This window comes from Acomys russatus, chromosome 23 (genome assembly GCF_903995435.1).
Source record: "Acomys russatus chromosome 23, mAcoRus1.1, whole genome shotgun sequence".
Classification (NCBI taxonomy): Eukaryota; Metazoa; Chordata; class Mammalia; order Rodentia; family Muridae; genus Acomys; species Acomys russatus.
In genome coordinates this window covers 37,103,965-37,121,925 of record NC_067159.1, presented here as the reverse complement: position 1 = coordinate 37,121,925, position 17,961 = coordinate 37,103,965, and the positions used below count along the sequence as shown (strand labels likewise).

General features: G+C 40.4%; 1 protein-coding gene across 1 annotated transcript in view; it reads right to left on the bottom strand.

The window, feature by feature from the left end:
• Nucleotides 1-292: 292 nt before the first annotated feature.
• The window catches only part of Slc39a8 (solute carrier family 39 member 8), a 63,783-nt gene continuing 46,114 nt past the window's right edge, over nt 293-17,961 (bottom strand). Inside the window, exons 6-8 of the mRNA XM_051165487.1 lie at nt 2,942-3,149; nt 2,586-2,770; nt 293-515 (exon numbers count right to left, since the gene is read on the bottom strand). Of these exons, the coding sequence (XP_051021444.1) occupies nt 366-515; nt 2,586-2,770; nt 2,942-3,149 (543 nt within the window). The 3' untranslated portion in view covers nt 293-365. The remainder of the gene's footprint in view (nt 516-2,585; nt 2,771-2,941; nt 3,150-17,961) is intronic.

Sequence of the window (17,961 nt, the reverse complement as noted above, 5' to 3'; positions counted from 1 at the left end):
TTTTTCCCAACCAAGTTTTAAAGCCTGGTATTTTTCTCTGGGTCTGTATGTCTGTGAGTGTGTGTGTTTTGCTTCACGATAATTTTCTAATATGCATAAACATTGAAAACTAGGTATATACCAAAGGCCTCATACACCGGCCATTTCAGACTGAAACCAAAAACCTTTTAAAGAAAATTTTAACAACAGAGTCCACTTATTTTACATGTCTAAAACCAGTCACTAGACTCCTTAGCCTCTAGCTGGAAATAAATTTTTCTTTTAACTAAATAGGATACACTTTTTTTAAAAAAAATCCCTTTGGAGATGTTTTTGTGTCATTGTTTATTAATGCCTTCCTTCAAAACATCGCATCCCACTTCCTGCTACTGCAATTCGATATCCCCTGCATACAAGGTGATGAGCAGGATGGCAGTGAATCCAGTTAGCATCCCCGCGTTCTGGATCATGAAGAAGGTGAAGTCCTTTTTCCTTCCAGTTACTTTTTCTCTCAGCATGTCGTTCATCTCTGGAAACTAGAAGGCACATTATTAAATAGCTGTCGCCATCTTGTGGTGAAGCAGAGAGATGGGCCTCTTACTTTGGATTACTAACGTTTTTTGGTCCAGATCTGGTCATGAGGAACTCTAGTGCTTCTGGGCACTCAGAGTAAAAGAATTGAAATGGTCCCGCGAGCTGCACAGCCAGATGGGATGTACCCGGCTTGATGTGGTCTCCCCTCCACTCTCTTCTCATAGGCCACTCTCTACACTACAGATTTTAAGGAACTCAACCCTTCAGCTTTCACCCTCGGGCACACATTCCTGATTACTTACTTCCTTTACTCCTTTCCTTATTATACTAGACTCCTCTTCATCTCTCATTAGATATACAACTTGTCCTCTTATTTCACAGTGTTTTAAATTATTTGTAAATATTCAGTCTCCTGTATGGCTTGCTTTATTTTGTTGCTTCTTGTTTAGCCGAGGCTGGCTTACAACTCACTACACAGCTGATGAGGATCTTGAAGTGCTAATTGCCCTGCCTCGCGCCACCACACCATGTTCATGCATGGTGGATCCGTCCTGCTAGATGTGCAACATTTTTGTTTGCTTAAATTCCAATTTTTCTCCTCTGGAGAGAAAACCTCATGAAAGCGGCTATTCTACCCATCTTAACAATTTTCAGGGCTGGCTGGAGGGAAAAAAGTTTATCAAAAGTTTGTGTAGCTGACTGAATCAGTTTTTTTTGAAATAACTTTATTTACTTCTTCAACTTGTTCTGTTCCACTTGCGCCATCCTTACACAACAACAGGGTTTTTAATAAATTGTACATTATTATAATACTTTCATTATAGTGAAAACAAGTAAAATCCTAGATGTTTTAATAAGTAAATAAATAAATACATTTGCTGTTTCTCAGCAAAAGCATCCATTGTAAAGGCTACATAGGGCACGTGTCAGCCAAGTTTTAGAAACACATTTTGGTATGGTCTGTTACATATGCCGTGGTGCCTTGTGTGCAGCCATGCTAGGGATTGCCAGCATCCACAGGCGAGCCATAGGACTGGTGTGAAGGCCTTACTGGGATAAAATGGGCGGCAGATCTACAATGAGGAAACTACCATGTCACCTAGAACATCGCTTGTGTCGGTTCTGCGAAGGGACTGACTTTAAGAGAGTCTTTGGAAGTCTTGGGGAGAAGTGGCCACATCTTTCTTTCACAGTCTGGACTAAAAACAGTGTGTGACATAATTCTGCAAAGAAAAATGTAAGTGCTGTGAGGGCTCTAACAGCTAAAAACCTCACTTTTTCAAGGGTCTCCACTGAACAATGAACTGCGCCAGACATTAGGATCTGCAGCTTGTAATATAGAGGAGAGATGTTAGATTATTGAATTACATGCGAAATATTAACTTCCAAATGGAAACCAAATACTCTCTTTGATTTTCATTCTCTTAACACATCATTATCTAGGAAACTATCCATGATGTGCTTGAAAACACACAAGGTATTTTTCTACACACACACACACACACACACACACACATGCACACACACATGCACACACACACACACACAGGCATACATCTACAGACATAAATGTATACTAATACAAGTAAATATTGTCAAATTTTAATTTTTGCCTCATTTAGTATAATAGCTTTAGCTCAACTTCAAAAGCTTTCATTGTGACACATTTTGAATAAAAAATAAGTTATCTACTATACCAAGTTATTTATTCTTTCAAATGTGGCATCCTTATGCAAGAGAAAGGCCAGGCCTACAAGAACCTATCATAATAGAAGCCATGTTTAATTCATCACACAGTAAAAGGAAGCCTTGAGAAATAGCTTCATTCTAGTAAAAAGTGTTTACTCCATCGCTGTTCATAAGATCGGACACCAAAGAACCAAAGTCAGCCACTCCAAGTTACCGTTGGTGCACACTACTCACAAAGTGTGCTGTGCTAGGGTGGGAAAGCTCTGGTTGCCAGCCAGAGCCCTGAAGACAGTAGGAAAACATAGGCTGCCCTTCAACTCATAACCCAGATGCTCAATTGTAAAAGTCAAGTTAGCACAAAGTAAAATACTTGAATGCCTTACCATATCTGCCAGAGAAATGTAGAGGAACATGCCTCCAGCCAGTGCAAATATAATATTCGGGGCAAAATTGTTGCCCACCAAAATGCCGAAAGCTAGCCCAACGTAGCAGGAACAGGCAGAAAGGAAGTTGAACAGCAAGGCTTGTCGAGTGCTCATCCCGGCATTGAGCAAGATCACAAAGTCCCCTAGAGGGAGAGAACATCATGTGAGTTGTGCTTTCTTCTGTTAAGAATGAGATTTAACGACGACGACAACAACAACAGCTTCCGACAATGGGGCACTCATCTCAGTACATGAGCAGGATTTTCCAAGTCCACAATCCAGTCTCCTCTTGCCCTGTAACCCGAGGCTCTCACCTAACTCGTGAGGAAACTCCTCACATAGGATCGCTATGGAAGTACTGAGTCCCTGAAGAAGAGACAAGGTGCAGGAAGCCCCGATCGCCAAGCCATCGATGAAATTGTGCAGGGCATCACAGAGCGTGATCATCCAGGCAATTGTGCCGATTTCTGACAGTTTGGGCCCCTTCAAACAGGTGCATGAACTTGACTCTGTTTTTCCATCCTGTAAAAACAGCAGAAAAAAAAAAAAAAAAAAGTCAAACAGTGTGATATCTGATATTGCTTGACCATTCGAGAAAATCCTGAGAAGTAAGAGATGGGTTATGTCCCGGGGAGACAAATTGTTCCGACTCACAGTCATTGGTAGCATATGAGAAACCCGAATAATACATCACAAAGTGGAGGAAAACACTTTCAGCAGGGACAGAGGAAATGGATCACTTGACATACCTTGAATAAGCCACTTACAGACATTTTAAATTAGCCACCTGTTAGATCAGTCCTTTGACTTGTATGAATAAATTCTTACGACTGCCTTCCTATGATGTAACAGATATTAACCTAGAAACTTGATATATTCACATATCTTAAAGTTATTCAAAGACCAAATTGAGAATCATCTTCATATTATAATTTAAATATGACATCAATAATTAAAGCACAATGACATCACAACACATTCATTCTACTTCCCATGTCACTGTGTGACCATTAGCAAATGATTCTGTCAGTTTCTTCTGCTGTGAAGCGAAGTGAATGTACAATGATCCATCCATTCCTCGACAACTCATCAAGCTCACTGTGCCCTGGGTACCACCCTGGGTGCTCTCGCTCTCTGCTAGTCTTAGAAATTCTATCAAGTGTGATGGGCACAGGCTTGCCTTTGCACTAACACTTATCTTAAAGTAACAATAAAAAATAGGAAATCGTCTATATTCTCACAAGGAGTAGATCCTCTATGATAAATTGGAGTTCTATAAAATCAACAATTTTTAAAGACCCCAGTGATAAATGCCTACTAAAGCACTTAGCAGAAGCTGCAGGAAGCAGTACAATGTAAACTTTACTGTAAGTAGGAAAGCAGGTTACATCCTAATTCTTCTCCCCACCTCTATCATGCACTCAATCAGAGTATCTGCAACACTGTTTCTCAAATACTATGCAAACTGTTATGGGAAAGTAAACTCTTTATCTTTGAGAGGTGCATCTGCATAGGAGAAACGAAGTATAAATTTTATGGCTGAGTTTTTTTTTTAAGCTGTGCAATTATGTACACAGCCAAGAGGGGCTTCTTTCAGGGTGACTGAGAATGTTAACATTCACTCCAATGCCACTACATTGCTCACGACACTGTGGCATCCGACTCACATAACTGAGTGTGGGTCTTAGGATACATATTTTGGCTGTCTACATGGTGAACATCTGAGTCTTTATGGAAAGGTTTTTTGTTTAAACACAGTCAAAAGTCACCTAGAGCAAATAAAGCCTTCGATTGCTCTACAACCGTGCTTTTCAACCTTCCTAATGTTAAACCCTTTAATACAGTTCCTCATGTTGTAGGGACCCCCAACCATGAAATTAATTTGTTTCTACTTTGTAACTGTAATTTTGTTAGTGTTATGAATTGTAATGTAAATATCTGTGTTTCCAATGGTTTAAGGTGACCCCTGTGAAGGGGTTATTTGACCTCTTAGAGGGGTTGTGACCCACGGATTGGGAAGCACTGCTCTACAAGACAAGAGCCATTTCTAGTTACCGTCTTCATGCTCGCTGTGGTTACTGTGAAGTAGTGACCACAAAGTCTTGAACAGGTCCCAGGGCCTGCTTTAAACACTTTGAATATTTAATTTACCTCAAATAATTCTAAGTAAGAAAACCTATGAAAAGTACTGAGAGCAGAAGAAAATAAAGCACAGAAAAGCCAGTAAATTTACCCAGTGCTTAAAAACAAAGCAAGTGGGTGCCTTGGGCAGCAGTGGCCAATGATTGCTAGCTAATGAGGTGGGGGGTCTCCTTTGTGGAGGACCCTGAAAGCAAGTCACATTGAGAAATCTTCCTGAATTCCTCCTCATCCCCCAAAACTCTTCTGAACATTAGAAGCAGCGATAGAATAAGCCTCTAATATCCTTTACTTTAAAAACCCTGTGTATTATGACTTTCAAGTACTTGTTGAGAATTCTGAGTTGTTTGCTCACTGAATTTCAATGAGCTTCTCCTTAGAAATTCTTGAGTCTTAAGGCCCACCCCATGAGAAGGAACCCATGCCTGTAATTTTCAGGTGGCCAAGAACCTGAGAGTAGAAACACCATGAGCCTAGGGCAAGACCAAATACTATTTTAGACTAGAGGTGTACAGCAATAAAATTACTCCTAACAACGTTCTGCTATACCCATAGATGGGTGCCTCTCTCGGGCATCATCAGAGAAGCTTCCTCCTACAGTAGATGAAAACTAAGAATCTATAACCTGTAGAGTTGCCTGCAAGTTGGGCAAAGAGTGCCAGGGTTGCAGCTATTTTTGAGTTCTCATCTGTGTAGGAGTGGGCTTTTAGATGATGCAGCTGTCTTTGCATCAGTAGTAACAGCCCTAAGTAGCCCCTTACCCCTCATCCATACTCTTGTAAATAACCCCAAACAAACTGATTGTTTTCCCACATTGAAAAAATAAGTAAATAAATAAATAAAAATAAAAATCCTGTGTCTTCTGCACAAAGAAACTGCCATCTTCTCTCTAGACTAGGTCCTTTTATTTTACACCTTTATCTTAAGTGCATAGCATAATGAATAATAATGATCTTTGGTGAAAGTGCTGAGTCAGGAAGCAGCAGCCGCTGCAGAGTAAAACAAAGGGACCCATGGGGCCAGCCTCAGAGACAATGACTTCGATGTAGTAAAACACACTGCCCAGTTACACCTAATGAGACAGATTTGAATTACAGTAACTCTTCCCCTTCCCCACTTGGCTTACTTAACTATTCACATGTTTATAATTTACTCGTGATGATTTAGGGAAACATCTGCAACATCTAACCTTGAAAGCCTATGTGCAAGGTGTACATACAAATACCTTTGCTTCTACAGAAGAAATTATTGCCACATCAGGCGCGATCCTCTTACCTCCAAGCACAGACCACACTGGCTTTGTTTATTATGCCTCCTTTGAGCTCTGTGTGCTTAGGTCTCAAATTATACTGTTGAGAAAGTCAGGAGCTATGCATTTTTAATAGCTTTGGAACAAACCAAAGTCACCAAGGAGGCAAACAATTGCAGTTCTTTCATAATTCACCTGGAATAAATCACTGAGCAGGGAACAGTGAATAAACTAAATATGCTGGTAGATTTTCCTCTCTTCAGCCTTCTTTTTAAACTTTTGCCTAACGCTGCAGTTGCTACCCTGTTGCTATCGTTGGCCTGGTTCTGTGTTTCATTTTACTCTTAATTTATTCATATTACATCTCAATGGTTATCCCATCCCTTGTATCCTCCCATTCCTCCCTCCCTCCCAATTTTCCCTTACTCCCCTCCCCTATGACTGTTCCTGAGGGGGACCTCCTCCCCCTGTATATGCTCACAGGGTGTCAGGTCTCCTCTTGGTAGCCTGCTATTTTTCCTCTGAGTGCCACATTACTCTTAATGATGACATTTCAACCCTCAGCCTTATCATGGCTGAGGCCTAGTAAAAAAGACTGTGAGCCCAAGATCCACAATTGTTTCTGGGGGCAGGGAGGAATGGTTGGGGGCGGGGAATGTTGGGTGGGGCTAACCAGATTGACCCTATGAGCTTCAGCAAGACTCTTTTCCCTCCAAATCTTTTATTTTATTAACTGAACATAGATTCTTCTCTCATACAATACACCCTGACCACAGTTTCCCCTCCCTCTACTCCTCCCAAGCACCCCTCATCTCTCCTCTCCCCTAAACCCACCCCTCCCCCTTGTCCCTTCAAAAAGAAGCAGGCCTCCAAACATGACAAAACAAGATACAATAATACAAGGCAAAAGGCCTCATGCCAGGATTGGACAAGGCTAGCCAATAGGAGAAAAAAGAAGAGTCTCAAGAGCAGGCAATAGAGACAGAGACACAACACCTCGCACTGCTGGGAGTCCCACAGACATATAAAGATACACAACTATAACCTCTACGCAGAGGACCTAGCACAGACCTATGCAGGCTTGTCCCTGTGCTTGTCGCTTCAGTCTCTGTGAGCCTCTATGAGCATTGCCCCTGCTTAGTTAATCCAGTGGGCTGTGTTCTCCTGGTGTGCTTGACCCCTCTGCTTAGTGCCTCTTGTTTGACTGGTTAAAGCAAATGGAATCAGACAAAATGTGGGATACACAGAATGGGGGTGGGAAGAGTATCACTCCCTGAAGTTATGAATGCAGATGAGAGACTTAGTGGACACGGGACATAAGCTGATGGGGAGGAAGCAGAAGCAGGAGGAAGAAGTTCTAGTAGCCGGAGATGCTGATAGTGGGAGATGCCGATAGAGGGAAATGGCAATAGCGGGAGATGATGCTGAAAGCGGGAGATGATGCTGAAAGCAGGAGATGATGCTGAAAGCGGGGGAGATGATGCTGAAAGCGGGAGATGATGCTGAAAGCGGGAGATGATGCTGAAAGCGGGAGATGATGCTGAAAGCAGGAGATGATGCTGAAAGCCCGAGATGATGGTGAAAGTGGGAGATGGCGATATGAAGTGGTTTCTTAGTGGAAGAGCCTCAGTAACTCACAGAAAGTTAAAAAGGAAGAAGAGGCATGGAGGGGCCAGGAGAGGAAAGGGAAGCACGAGGTGGGAGGAAGAACCCAAGTGGAAAGGAAAATAACAGGAAGGGAGGACATGGAGGAAGAAGATTGGAGGAGGAGCAGGAAGGAGGAGCAAGAGAGAAGGTGAAGATAAAGGGGGGAAAGAGAGGAGACTAAGAGGGCAGCAGGAAGGAGGAGGGAGAAGCACAAAGGACAAGAGGTGGTAGCTGCCCTCCAGGAGAACACTGATCACATAAATACAGCTCGTCCCTCCACAAAACACTTGCAATATTCAGGCTTTTTCACAAGTAAAGTCCAAAATGCACTGTCAGAATAAAAGTAATAAAACTGCATGGCTAGTGGATACCTTTCTGTAAAGTCCTTAATAGTCTAAGAACAAATACATTTAAAAGAATAAATGCAAAATTCTCGTCATGGTGCTCTTTGGGAGCAAACACTGTGGGTATTGTTTGTAAAGAAAAAGGTTTTATAAAATACCTTCTAGCTATTATAGATATCTTTATGCTCATAATATATTTAAATGTGGTGAAAAAGTAAACAGCAGAGCCATGGTTAGCAGTGGGTATGAGAGAGAAAGACCAATGGTAGATCCAAGAGGACTTGAAAGGTTCTGCCCCTGACTAGAAGAGTTCATGCAGCGGACCACCTGCCAGGTTGGGTTTGCATGAAGGAAGGAGTGACTATCCCACAAGAGCAAGCCTTGTCATTTGTTTTATGGTCCTAGATAACACACAGTCAACCTCATTGTGCACTGAGGGAGGCCACATGAGCCAAGATTCACAAGCATGTTTTTATGGCTTATTGTGTCTACACTTTATTGGTGAGCAGGGAAAGACAAAGAGCCATTTGAGGGAAAGGTTAAATTCTTTATTCCCATGCTGCAATATAATTTTCAGAGGGAGTCCTGGTAGAAAAGCCGAAAGGGAAAGTAGCAACCTACAGAAAAATACAATGATAGCAAAAGAGTCTAGATGTTAAGAAACTAAAACCACGTAAATAAAGATAAAAACAAAATGTGTCTATGAATGGAAATTAATATAACTATAACGTAAGTAATAACAATAAAATGAAGTGGAAAGACTTCAGCTTTAAACAGAGGATGGTTTAAGAAAGGCAGTTTGAACCAGGTGTGGTTGTACAGGCCTTGCTACTATTTTCTTCTTGAAATCATTGTAGCTGGAAGTCCCATAGGAATCAGATCCTCCCAAAGGGATCTGATGTTAATTTGGTTTTTGGTTTTTGGTTTTTTTGTTTGTTTGTTTGTTTGTTGTTGTTGTTGTTGTTTTGTAAGATTCAAAGTTTAGAGGAAATGGGAGAAGGGTTATAGATCAGGTAGATTACATTTCCAAGGGAAAACAAGAACACAAAATGTCTCATCAGTCCTGCTTCTTGGTGCAAATGACCTGGCAGAACTAGCAAAATCTATACAGACTGTGGCATTCAGAGATGCAATACAAGACCTTCTGGAAAACTCTGATCTAGTCATCACTGCACAGACTCCTAGGATTTTAGAATAAAACAATGTCCTCATCAGCATTAGATGTCAAAGGATGCTTATACAAACCCCTCTCCGGCCATAGAAAACTCAGTGGATGCAGGATCATGTGTAACTGGCTATGACCTGATAAAGTGTAAAATTTGATGTTCACATCACCCCATTATTTTAAGTGTGTACCTAAGAAGAGGTCCACATGAAAATGCACATGAGTAACAATCACAAGTGATTCGTTATCCTGACATCTCATGCTAATGAGCTCTTTTCTCTCAAACAATAAAGCTTCAGAAAGAGTAGCCAACAGCCAGCTCACTGTGCTAGAATTGCAAGTGTGTCATCATCAGCCAGTCATGCAAGTTTATTCACAGCTGACCCGAGACAGAGATAAAGGACAATCCTACAAGCAAGCAGGACTTTGGATGGGATGTCTGTTTTTCTATGTCCTGCAAAGGAGAGTGCCTGAGATATAGTGCTACATTAACCAAGGTATATGTTTTAAAAGATAAAACTGGAAAAGATGTCTGCGAACAAACGATAAGGTCGGGGCTCTTAGTGAACCCAGGGTAATTCTCTTCACCTAAATCTCACAGAAAATAGCCTCCTAATAAAGTGAACAAAATCCAATCACAAATGTCTCTTTGTGGCTTTCAATAGCCATCCTGATATTTGCTTAATGAGTTCACATACAAAATGCCAAAATAGTAAGAAGAGAGGTTATTTGTGGGTCCAACATCCTCACCCTCTATAGAAGCGATCTGGAGTTCCAGAGCTTGAGAAATATCCAACCTATAAAAAGCCAAAATGGCACTGAGCTCTCCTGCTGAAGATCAACAAGGCTCAGCTGGCTGTGTGTGACCAGGACAATACCCTAGACCCTCTCATTGTTAGGGTGTACTTACTACATTCAAAAAGACAGACTGTTTGACACGTGCCTTCTTGGCCTCCAATACTTGCACAAGAAGCATCTTTTAGAGATTTATATAGTACACCAAGGTCTTCTATAAAAATGTCATCCACACTATTTTTCAGCCAAAAAAAAAAAAAAAAAAAAAAAAGAAGGAACACAATCAATTCATTCATAGAATGTATAGACAGGGGCCCTTAGTCCCCATAGAAGCATCCAGATGAACTGTAGATACCCTGGGACCAGCAAAGTTAGTATGCTGTCTATAGACTATGGGCATATGTCTCATGCCAAAAAACAAAAGCACACACACACGCACGCATGCACGCACACACACACTCACACACACACACACACACACACACACACACACACACACACCTCTAGACAGAGAATTCATGGCTTCAGGAACGGCTGTAGACATGTTATAGAGTCTAGTTCTTCTAAATTAAGACCCCAGATGGGGGTTCACATAACTGAACATGGGGGTCACAAAAAAATTGGTAATGGTGAATGATTTCTTTAATACAATGGCCCAAAATTAATTCAAAATCAAGTGAGAAATAAAGCTTTTGGCAGTGTTCTCCTGTGGTTCTGAACCTATACGTACTTGGTACCATGCATGCTGTCAATCATGCAATGCCAATGCCCATTTGTGGAAGCATCTCTGCCTAAGTTCAAGACTACAAGCCAAGATTACACTGTACACACAATATTTTCTGCTTTCATAGAAACATTAATAGTTTAATTATGGAAAACAAAGACTTTTAATATTTTTCTACCATCATTCCTAAGTATATTTTGGGTTTTTTTATATCCAAGTGTTCGATTTGTAAATTGCTATTTGAAGTGATAATTACATTTTCCAGAATAAACCATTTACTGAATTTTGCTTTAGGATTAGCAAAAATTAACATGAAACAAAAAAATCTGAAATACCTTTAATCCTGTTTTTTACTATGCATTTCTACTAAGAAGTATAGTTGGCATTTGTAATCATAAATTCAAATTATTAATCAACTTTGAAAAATGCTGAAGATGATCTATGCATTACAGTATCAAACACTCAACCAAAACTGGATGCTTGCTGTAAAAATGAACAAGCCCATCCATCACATTCACAGGCAGACTTGCTTCTGTCTTTAGTGAGTGGTGAAATTATACCTGTCCCAAGGATGTCTGAACATACATTTTTTATGAGTTATTATCAGTAGATAATTTGCTTTCATACTTATTTTATATACCTGTATTCCTAGGGTCACATAAAAAAATTCTCAGTGTCACAGGAAACAGCCCTGGCTCTAAGATACACACCTTCCATTCTGGCTGTAGGTGAGAGCAGCATGTCTTAAATTAAAATTTGAAGAATTCTTATTATCTGACCCCATTGAGTGTGGTAGTTTTGAAGGGCTTAATGCTGAGGGAGTTGTGCTTCCCCCAGGAAATGTCATTTTCTGCTTTTTGTCAAAAGAGTAAGCCCCCAGCGATATGAGGTTCCTGATGGACCTAAGCCAGCAGGGACACAGAGTTGCCACACTACTTCCAGGGAGAATTGATGTCCTGATAGAGTGCGACAGAGGTCACTCTTAGAGCGCAGGGAATTTGGAAAGACTGCTCTTCATATTCCCTCCCCAGCAGTCCTGTTCAAGGTAAAACAGCCCAATAAAACCAAGATGGCCAAGGGCTCAGTTCTTGAACAGAAGGAAGGTTTGAGATGCCAGGTAATGTGATGGCAGATGGCACGGTAAACATAGACTGTCCATTGGAAAAGGGAAGATGTAATTGTCATACCCAGCTAGGAGAATGATGGCCAGTTAGAATTAATGTTCCTTGTTTGCCTCTTCTCTGTTCTCCCCTCCCCTCATCTCATATGAAGCACACTGGTGATCATCAACAGATCAGTTGAAGGCTGCAATGATCCTTACGTGATGTCATGCAGGGATACTGTGGAAGTTGAAGGCATCCTGTGCATTCTGTGTCGGGGATGTGTATTTTTCAAGCACATGAAGAATAAGAGTATATAAGCTCACAGAAGAAAAAAACGTAGAAACTTAAAGGTTTTAGACATTAGCTCATCCAGATACTCTTCCTGTCTTTTCTACCCCAGCCCTGTACCTAATAACATCTATAGCCACGCCATTAGCTTCCACTTGGCTCCAGACAGTTTATACAGCAATTAGAGGGAAAGGTGAGACAAGATGAGAATGTTTTCCTTTGGCTCCTCCTCGAGAAGCAATACAGCTTAGCTATGTCCCTAACTAACGATCACTGTTCACTTACAATGGACTCTTAAGACCGGAGCCATCCACTTCCTGTACTTTCTTACTTCTGGGGTCCTTAGGACGCACACCAGGGGTTCTCAACCTTCCTAATGCTGCACCCCTTTAATACAGTTCCTCGTGTTGTGGCAATTCCTCAACCATAAAATTATTTTTGTTGCTACTTCATAACTGAAATTTTACTAGCTAGAAATCATATTATAAATATTTTTGGAGATAAAGGTTTGCCAAAGTGGTTGCACTCCACAGGTTGAGAATCGCTGACCTTAACTATTAACTCTCTTAGTTTAGCCTCCTGTTCCTGTGCCTTCCTTGCGTATCACCAAGTCCTTCCCAGAGCTGTGAATTGTCCCTCTTCTGTTTATTATTTATTTTCATTATCCTCTTTCTGGAAAGCATAGTCTAATTTCATTCCCAACATAGCATTCACTGTACCATTATATATATATATATATATATATATATATATTTTTTTTTTTAATGAAAAAAAAACATGTTGAATAGACACAAAAGGATTATAAAGTGTTAAAGGCATACTGAAAATATAAGCTTTGTTATGGTTGTTTCTTAGTAATTTCAATGTTTGTATTTCATAGCTAAGGGGCCCTTCCTTGGCTCACTGTCACCAAAGTAAAGCTTCCTGTGAGAAAGGAGAAATTAATTCTGTTATTAACACATATAGCCAACTAGAATTCAAGTGCATTAAATTGACAAGCATTTGGCTTCAGAAAAATCTCAACGCTACTTCTCCAACTCTCTTTGCTAATGAAAATAACCCTTAATGAGAAAATAACCATTTCCAGAAACTTAAGATTGTTTTCTTTCGCTCAAGTCCCTCTGTAGAATATGAATGGAGTTGCTTTGAGGTCTTACTGTAAATAATCGAGTAGAAATGTGGTCACTCCTGGTCCACTTGGGACTACAGCACTTTATTGTTTAGAAAAAAACTAATTTAAGAGAAACTTTAAAGGTTTTCAAGAAATCTGCTACTACTTGCCAATAGAATTTAAACTACATACCAATTAAATATTTACAGTCATTCTAATAGACTATCTCCAGCTCTCAGAAAGGCTGCCTCCTGTTGCTACAGATGCCAATGGGGCTGGCACTCTGGTACACTCAGGAAGCAGGGTATCATTTCCTATAAACCTGTATAAAATAGTCTTCAGCCTATGCAAACCCCATTGTCACTGAATACTCATAAAGGGACTTTCAAGAGACGGCAGAGACTAGATACACTGAGAGCAGAGAAATCAGCTGCTAGTATCTTAAAAAGTGGCATTTGCAAAATACAGAAACAGCTTCACTGCTCAGCAGGAAGTTTTCATAAGGTGCCACGAGGAAGGGACCTGGTCCGGCCACTACTGCCTGTTATATGCACAGCATTTAACATGTATTATGTCAAGAACTAAAATATAAAGGATCCCACCCAGCAATATAAATGATTGATTGATTGGCCAGATGGCCTTTTTTTTTTAAAAAAAAAAAAAAAAAGGCATTTCTTTCTGTTGGCAGAGGAGATTCGTCTCTCAGGGCATGGGGCTTGGGCAAAGTGGTAAGAAGCAGAGACTGATGGATGAGAAGGGGGCTGAAAGCCAGCGGCAACTGCAGCCACTGTGACAGAACAAGCAATGAGAGCAGCAGTCGGATGCCAGGAAAGAGGTAGGCTGCCAGCAGAGAAGCGAGCAAGACAGAGGCAGAATTAAAAAGTCCTTCTCTGTGAGAAGCGACCAGAAACAAGTCTGCATTTCAATACTGAAGAAAACAGGAAACGTCTGTTGTGTAAATGGAACTTGTAAGGCATGGGAGCCACATTCAAGGAGGGGTGCATTTAAAGATTGACTGGGTACCATAAGAAAAGAGTTCCTATTGAGGAATATTTTGGGGGCGCTTATATGAAGTTTACTTAAGGCTCAAATAATGCCTTTTTAAAAAATTATTTTATTATGATTCTTTTTAGCATATACATTTATATTACTACACATGAATAAGGCAAACTATAAACAGCAGGAAGAACCACGAGGCAATCATGAGTTATATTAATGATGTATTCATAGTGATTTGGGCATCTGCGAGGAATTTAAGATGCAGAGTCTACTCCCAGAGCTCAGGGCACATAACACTGGTAATAACAGCCCACATAGCACGGCACTTATTCCAATCCTAGGACTGTTATACAGGTCATTACCTCCTCAAAGCAACCTTAGGCACATAGTATTCTCATTTTACGAATGAGGACGCTGAGGGACAGGGAAGGCAAGTAACACGACAGACTTCTAGAAAGGCCATGAGACAAGATCTGGATGCCTATACCAAGCAAGCTAAGTCTGTGATCTTTAGGGAATGTCGAGCCTTATGACCTGAGGTTCACCTTGCTGGTACTCTTCTTCAACAAGATGAGCCAGTTCAAGCCAAATTAAAGTCTATAAAGGCAGGTTTGTCCAGCAGGTTATCTGGCGTGAATATTCATTGGCTGAATAAATACGAGCATGCTCACAGTAAACGTAAATTTTCTCTCTGAACCAACCAATTTTCTCATGAACCAACTACTGAAATCCTTCCAAGGAATACAACACAGAATGAACATACAGGCAAATGCCCTTGTTCAGCTTCTCCTTATAATACAAGACTCAAAAAGAAGGAAGACACTTTGTCACCTTGTTTGCCTGTTTCCTTGTCTTCAAAAGGTATGGAGCCAGATTAAATGCTCTGGAAAGGCAGGGATTTTTTTTTTTAATCTAAAATCCAGTATTTAGCAGTCAATATGTAAACAAACAGAAAGACTGTCCAGCTGATACCAAGTGGGAAAGCACAGATACTGAAATTAGATTCCAGACAACATGTCCCAGAGGACTCCCTAGGATGGGATAGACTTTCCCTGACAGCCATCCTGCCTTTCTTTGTAAGACACGCTTTTTAAAAGATTATTTAAAGGGGAGTAGGATCATTAAAGTCGTAGAAGAAAAGATGGGTAATCGGTCAAGTGTTTATTATTTGGAAAGTACTTTCTGAATCACCTGAGATAAATGATGCTAGATTTCTAACTGCAAAATAAAATTGTTTTTAATATTAAAATCAAGGACTTGACTAGAGTTGTACAATTTAAAAACAGAAAAGCCAAAACTTTAAAAAAAAAAAAAAAAAAAAAAAAAAAAAACAAGAAGAGAAAACAGTTTTAAAAACAGAAAACTAAGATTGCCTGACTCAGAAGCCTATAAAAATGAAAGGCCAAAAGCCAAGGGACAGCTCTCTGCTTTGTTGTTGCTGCTGCTGCTGTTGCTGTTTTGCAGAGCCAAACAGTTAATCATTTGTATTATGTTGGGTATACTTCAGTTTTTCTTGACATAATTTGTGTATCAAAAGTCTTGAGGATTTCTGGGCCCAGGAATTTACTGTAACAGTACTGGCCTATTTATTGGCTGTTGCTATTTCTCGGCCTCCATCCTGGGCGATGTCAGTGACTTACACATGTCTGTCCTTGAATAGAATTTTTTGACCTGATCCGAGGTGTTCTGAGGCCTGCTGACACTTTAGAGATACTTAAAGTAGCCTCTGCCTCTCTGGGAAGGAACATCAGTGGGCTTTGGAATCTGCCCCATACGTTCTGTTGTGTACCGACTGCAAGCTTAAGTGGAAAACTACAGCTTTCTTCTTGACTGAATCTAATTTCAGCACACTAATAAAAAGTAACTTGAGAACCAACATCTTGCTTAGACCCTCAGTCCTATGTTAGAACTCAGTAATGCTGACTTTGGAGAGTTTCCATCTGGAATTTTCTCTGCTGTCATTGTGCAGCAGGGTCCACACTGTTCAGCTACTTAGGCCTTCTGTGTGTCCTGAGACCCATTCAGTCCTTTCCTACCTAGAGATGTGTCACTGGGTGTTAGCTTAGTCAAAAGTCTTCTCCACAGTCTTCAAAGAGACAGCTCTTCTCACAGTGGAGAGTTAAGCTTAAATGTGCCCTCTTCAAAAAGATCCCCTCTGACTACCCAGGTCAGTGTAGTCACTTGGACGCCACATTTTAACATTTTCATTCCATGCCCAGCGTTTTCAGTCCTAGGATGCTGGGCTGTGTATCTCATGGTGAGCACAAAGATCATCTGACTGGTTATCTCCTCACAGTGTTGTCTTTGGGATGTAAAACAGAGTCTGCCACATGGAGGTGATCACATGATAGTGCCTGCATGGCACAGCGATGGACTAGAGGCCAGTTCCTACGCTCTCATGTAGCTTCAGCAACGTAATGCATGAAGCAAGATCCCGTTTATGAGGATAAAGTGTTTCTACAGCATAGCATATATAGTCTGGAAACTGGATGGAAGGTTGTTTTATTGTTTTCATATATGAGTCCAAGATTGTGGCATCTGGGCTGAAGCTAAGACATAAAATACACAGAAATACATGGTATCTAACCAGTGAGCAATTTGTGATTCTACTTTCCAACTACAACGCGATTCCAGATTTGAGTTTTGCTTTGAAGCCTAGAAAACTATGAATGATGTTTGATCTCTCACTTCAATTTTTTTTCAAAGACTTTTTATAATCTATCAGTAAAGGAGGACAAACTAGAAAGTGTCAAATCACACACCCAGAGTGCTTAAGGAACCTTCAAAAGTTATCTTTCTTGGTGCACTTTCTTCAGTAGTAAATGTTTCTACCTTCTACCCACCTCTACCAAGCTGCTATGAAGGGTTAATGACATCATGCTCATTAAGCTCTTTGATATTACCAAGTAAGAGAGTTGATTGAAAAAACACAATCTTTCTTTTTAATGTTCTAATACCAGCTGACAGAATTAAATAGCAATCAGATCTCAACCACTTCAAAAAGAACTGGGCTCGCACACACTGAACTCTCTACTGATTAGAACTCAGAACTTACAATGCTTCTTAATAAATTGGACGACTGATAAGCATGGTGGGCACAGCTAAAGGCCAGAGAAAATCACAACTTGGTTAACATAAATGAGGAGCCATTAATTTAATTGCTTGGAGATTCTCAGCAAAACTGAAATTCTCTATCCAAAGAAACAGACACATAATAAGATCAAAGTTAGCAGCAATCAATGATCTGATTCTAACCTGAAGGTGGTCCATTTGTTATGACTGAGCATTTAAGTTGCTCTTCAAATGACTTGAGTTATGTTTTATTCATTATCTGAAAAGTAGTAATCATTATAAAAATGAGATTTTTTAAAATCTGGATGTTTGCCTCAGACATAAACTAAATAGACATCATTATAGACAGATGAATATCTATGTTATATAGTTATGTGTGCTGTGTGTGTGTGTGTGTGTGTGTATGGACTCTACCATGTAACATAATGATATCAGACCCAAAATCGTCTTGGCAAGAGCATATCATATCTTCAGAGTACTTTAGCTCTGTGGTTGTTATAGCTTGGGATCCTTATTTTAAGTATATAGAAAAACAGACCATGGATTACTTGAAGCATTGAACAAATGCTGACTCCCAAGAGCTTTGTCAAGAGACAAAGATGCCATTCACTGAGTCTCGAAGCCCCTCTGAAGCTCCTCTAGCTTAGGCACACTTTGCATCATGCAGCCCACTAAGCAGTGCGGACTCACCAGGTGCT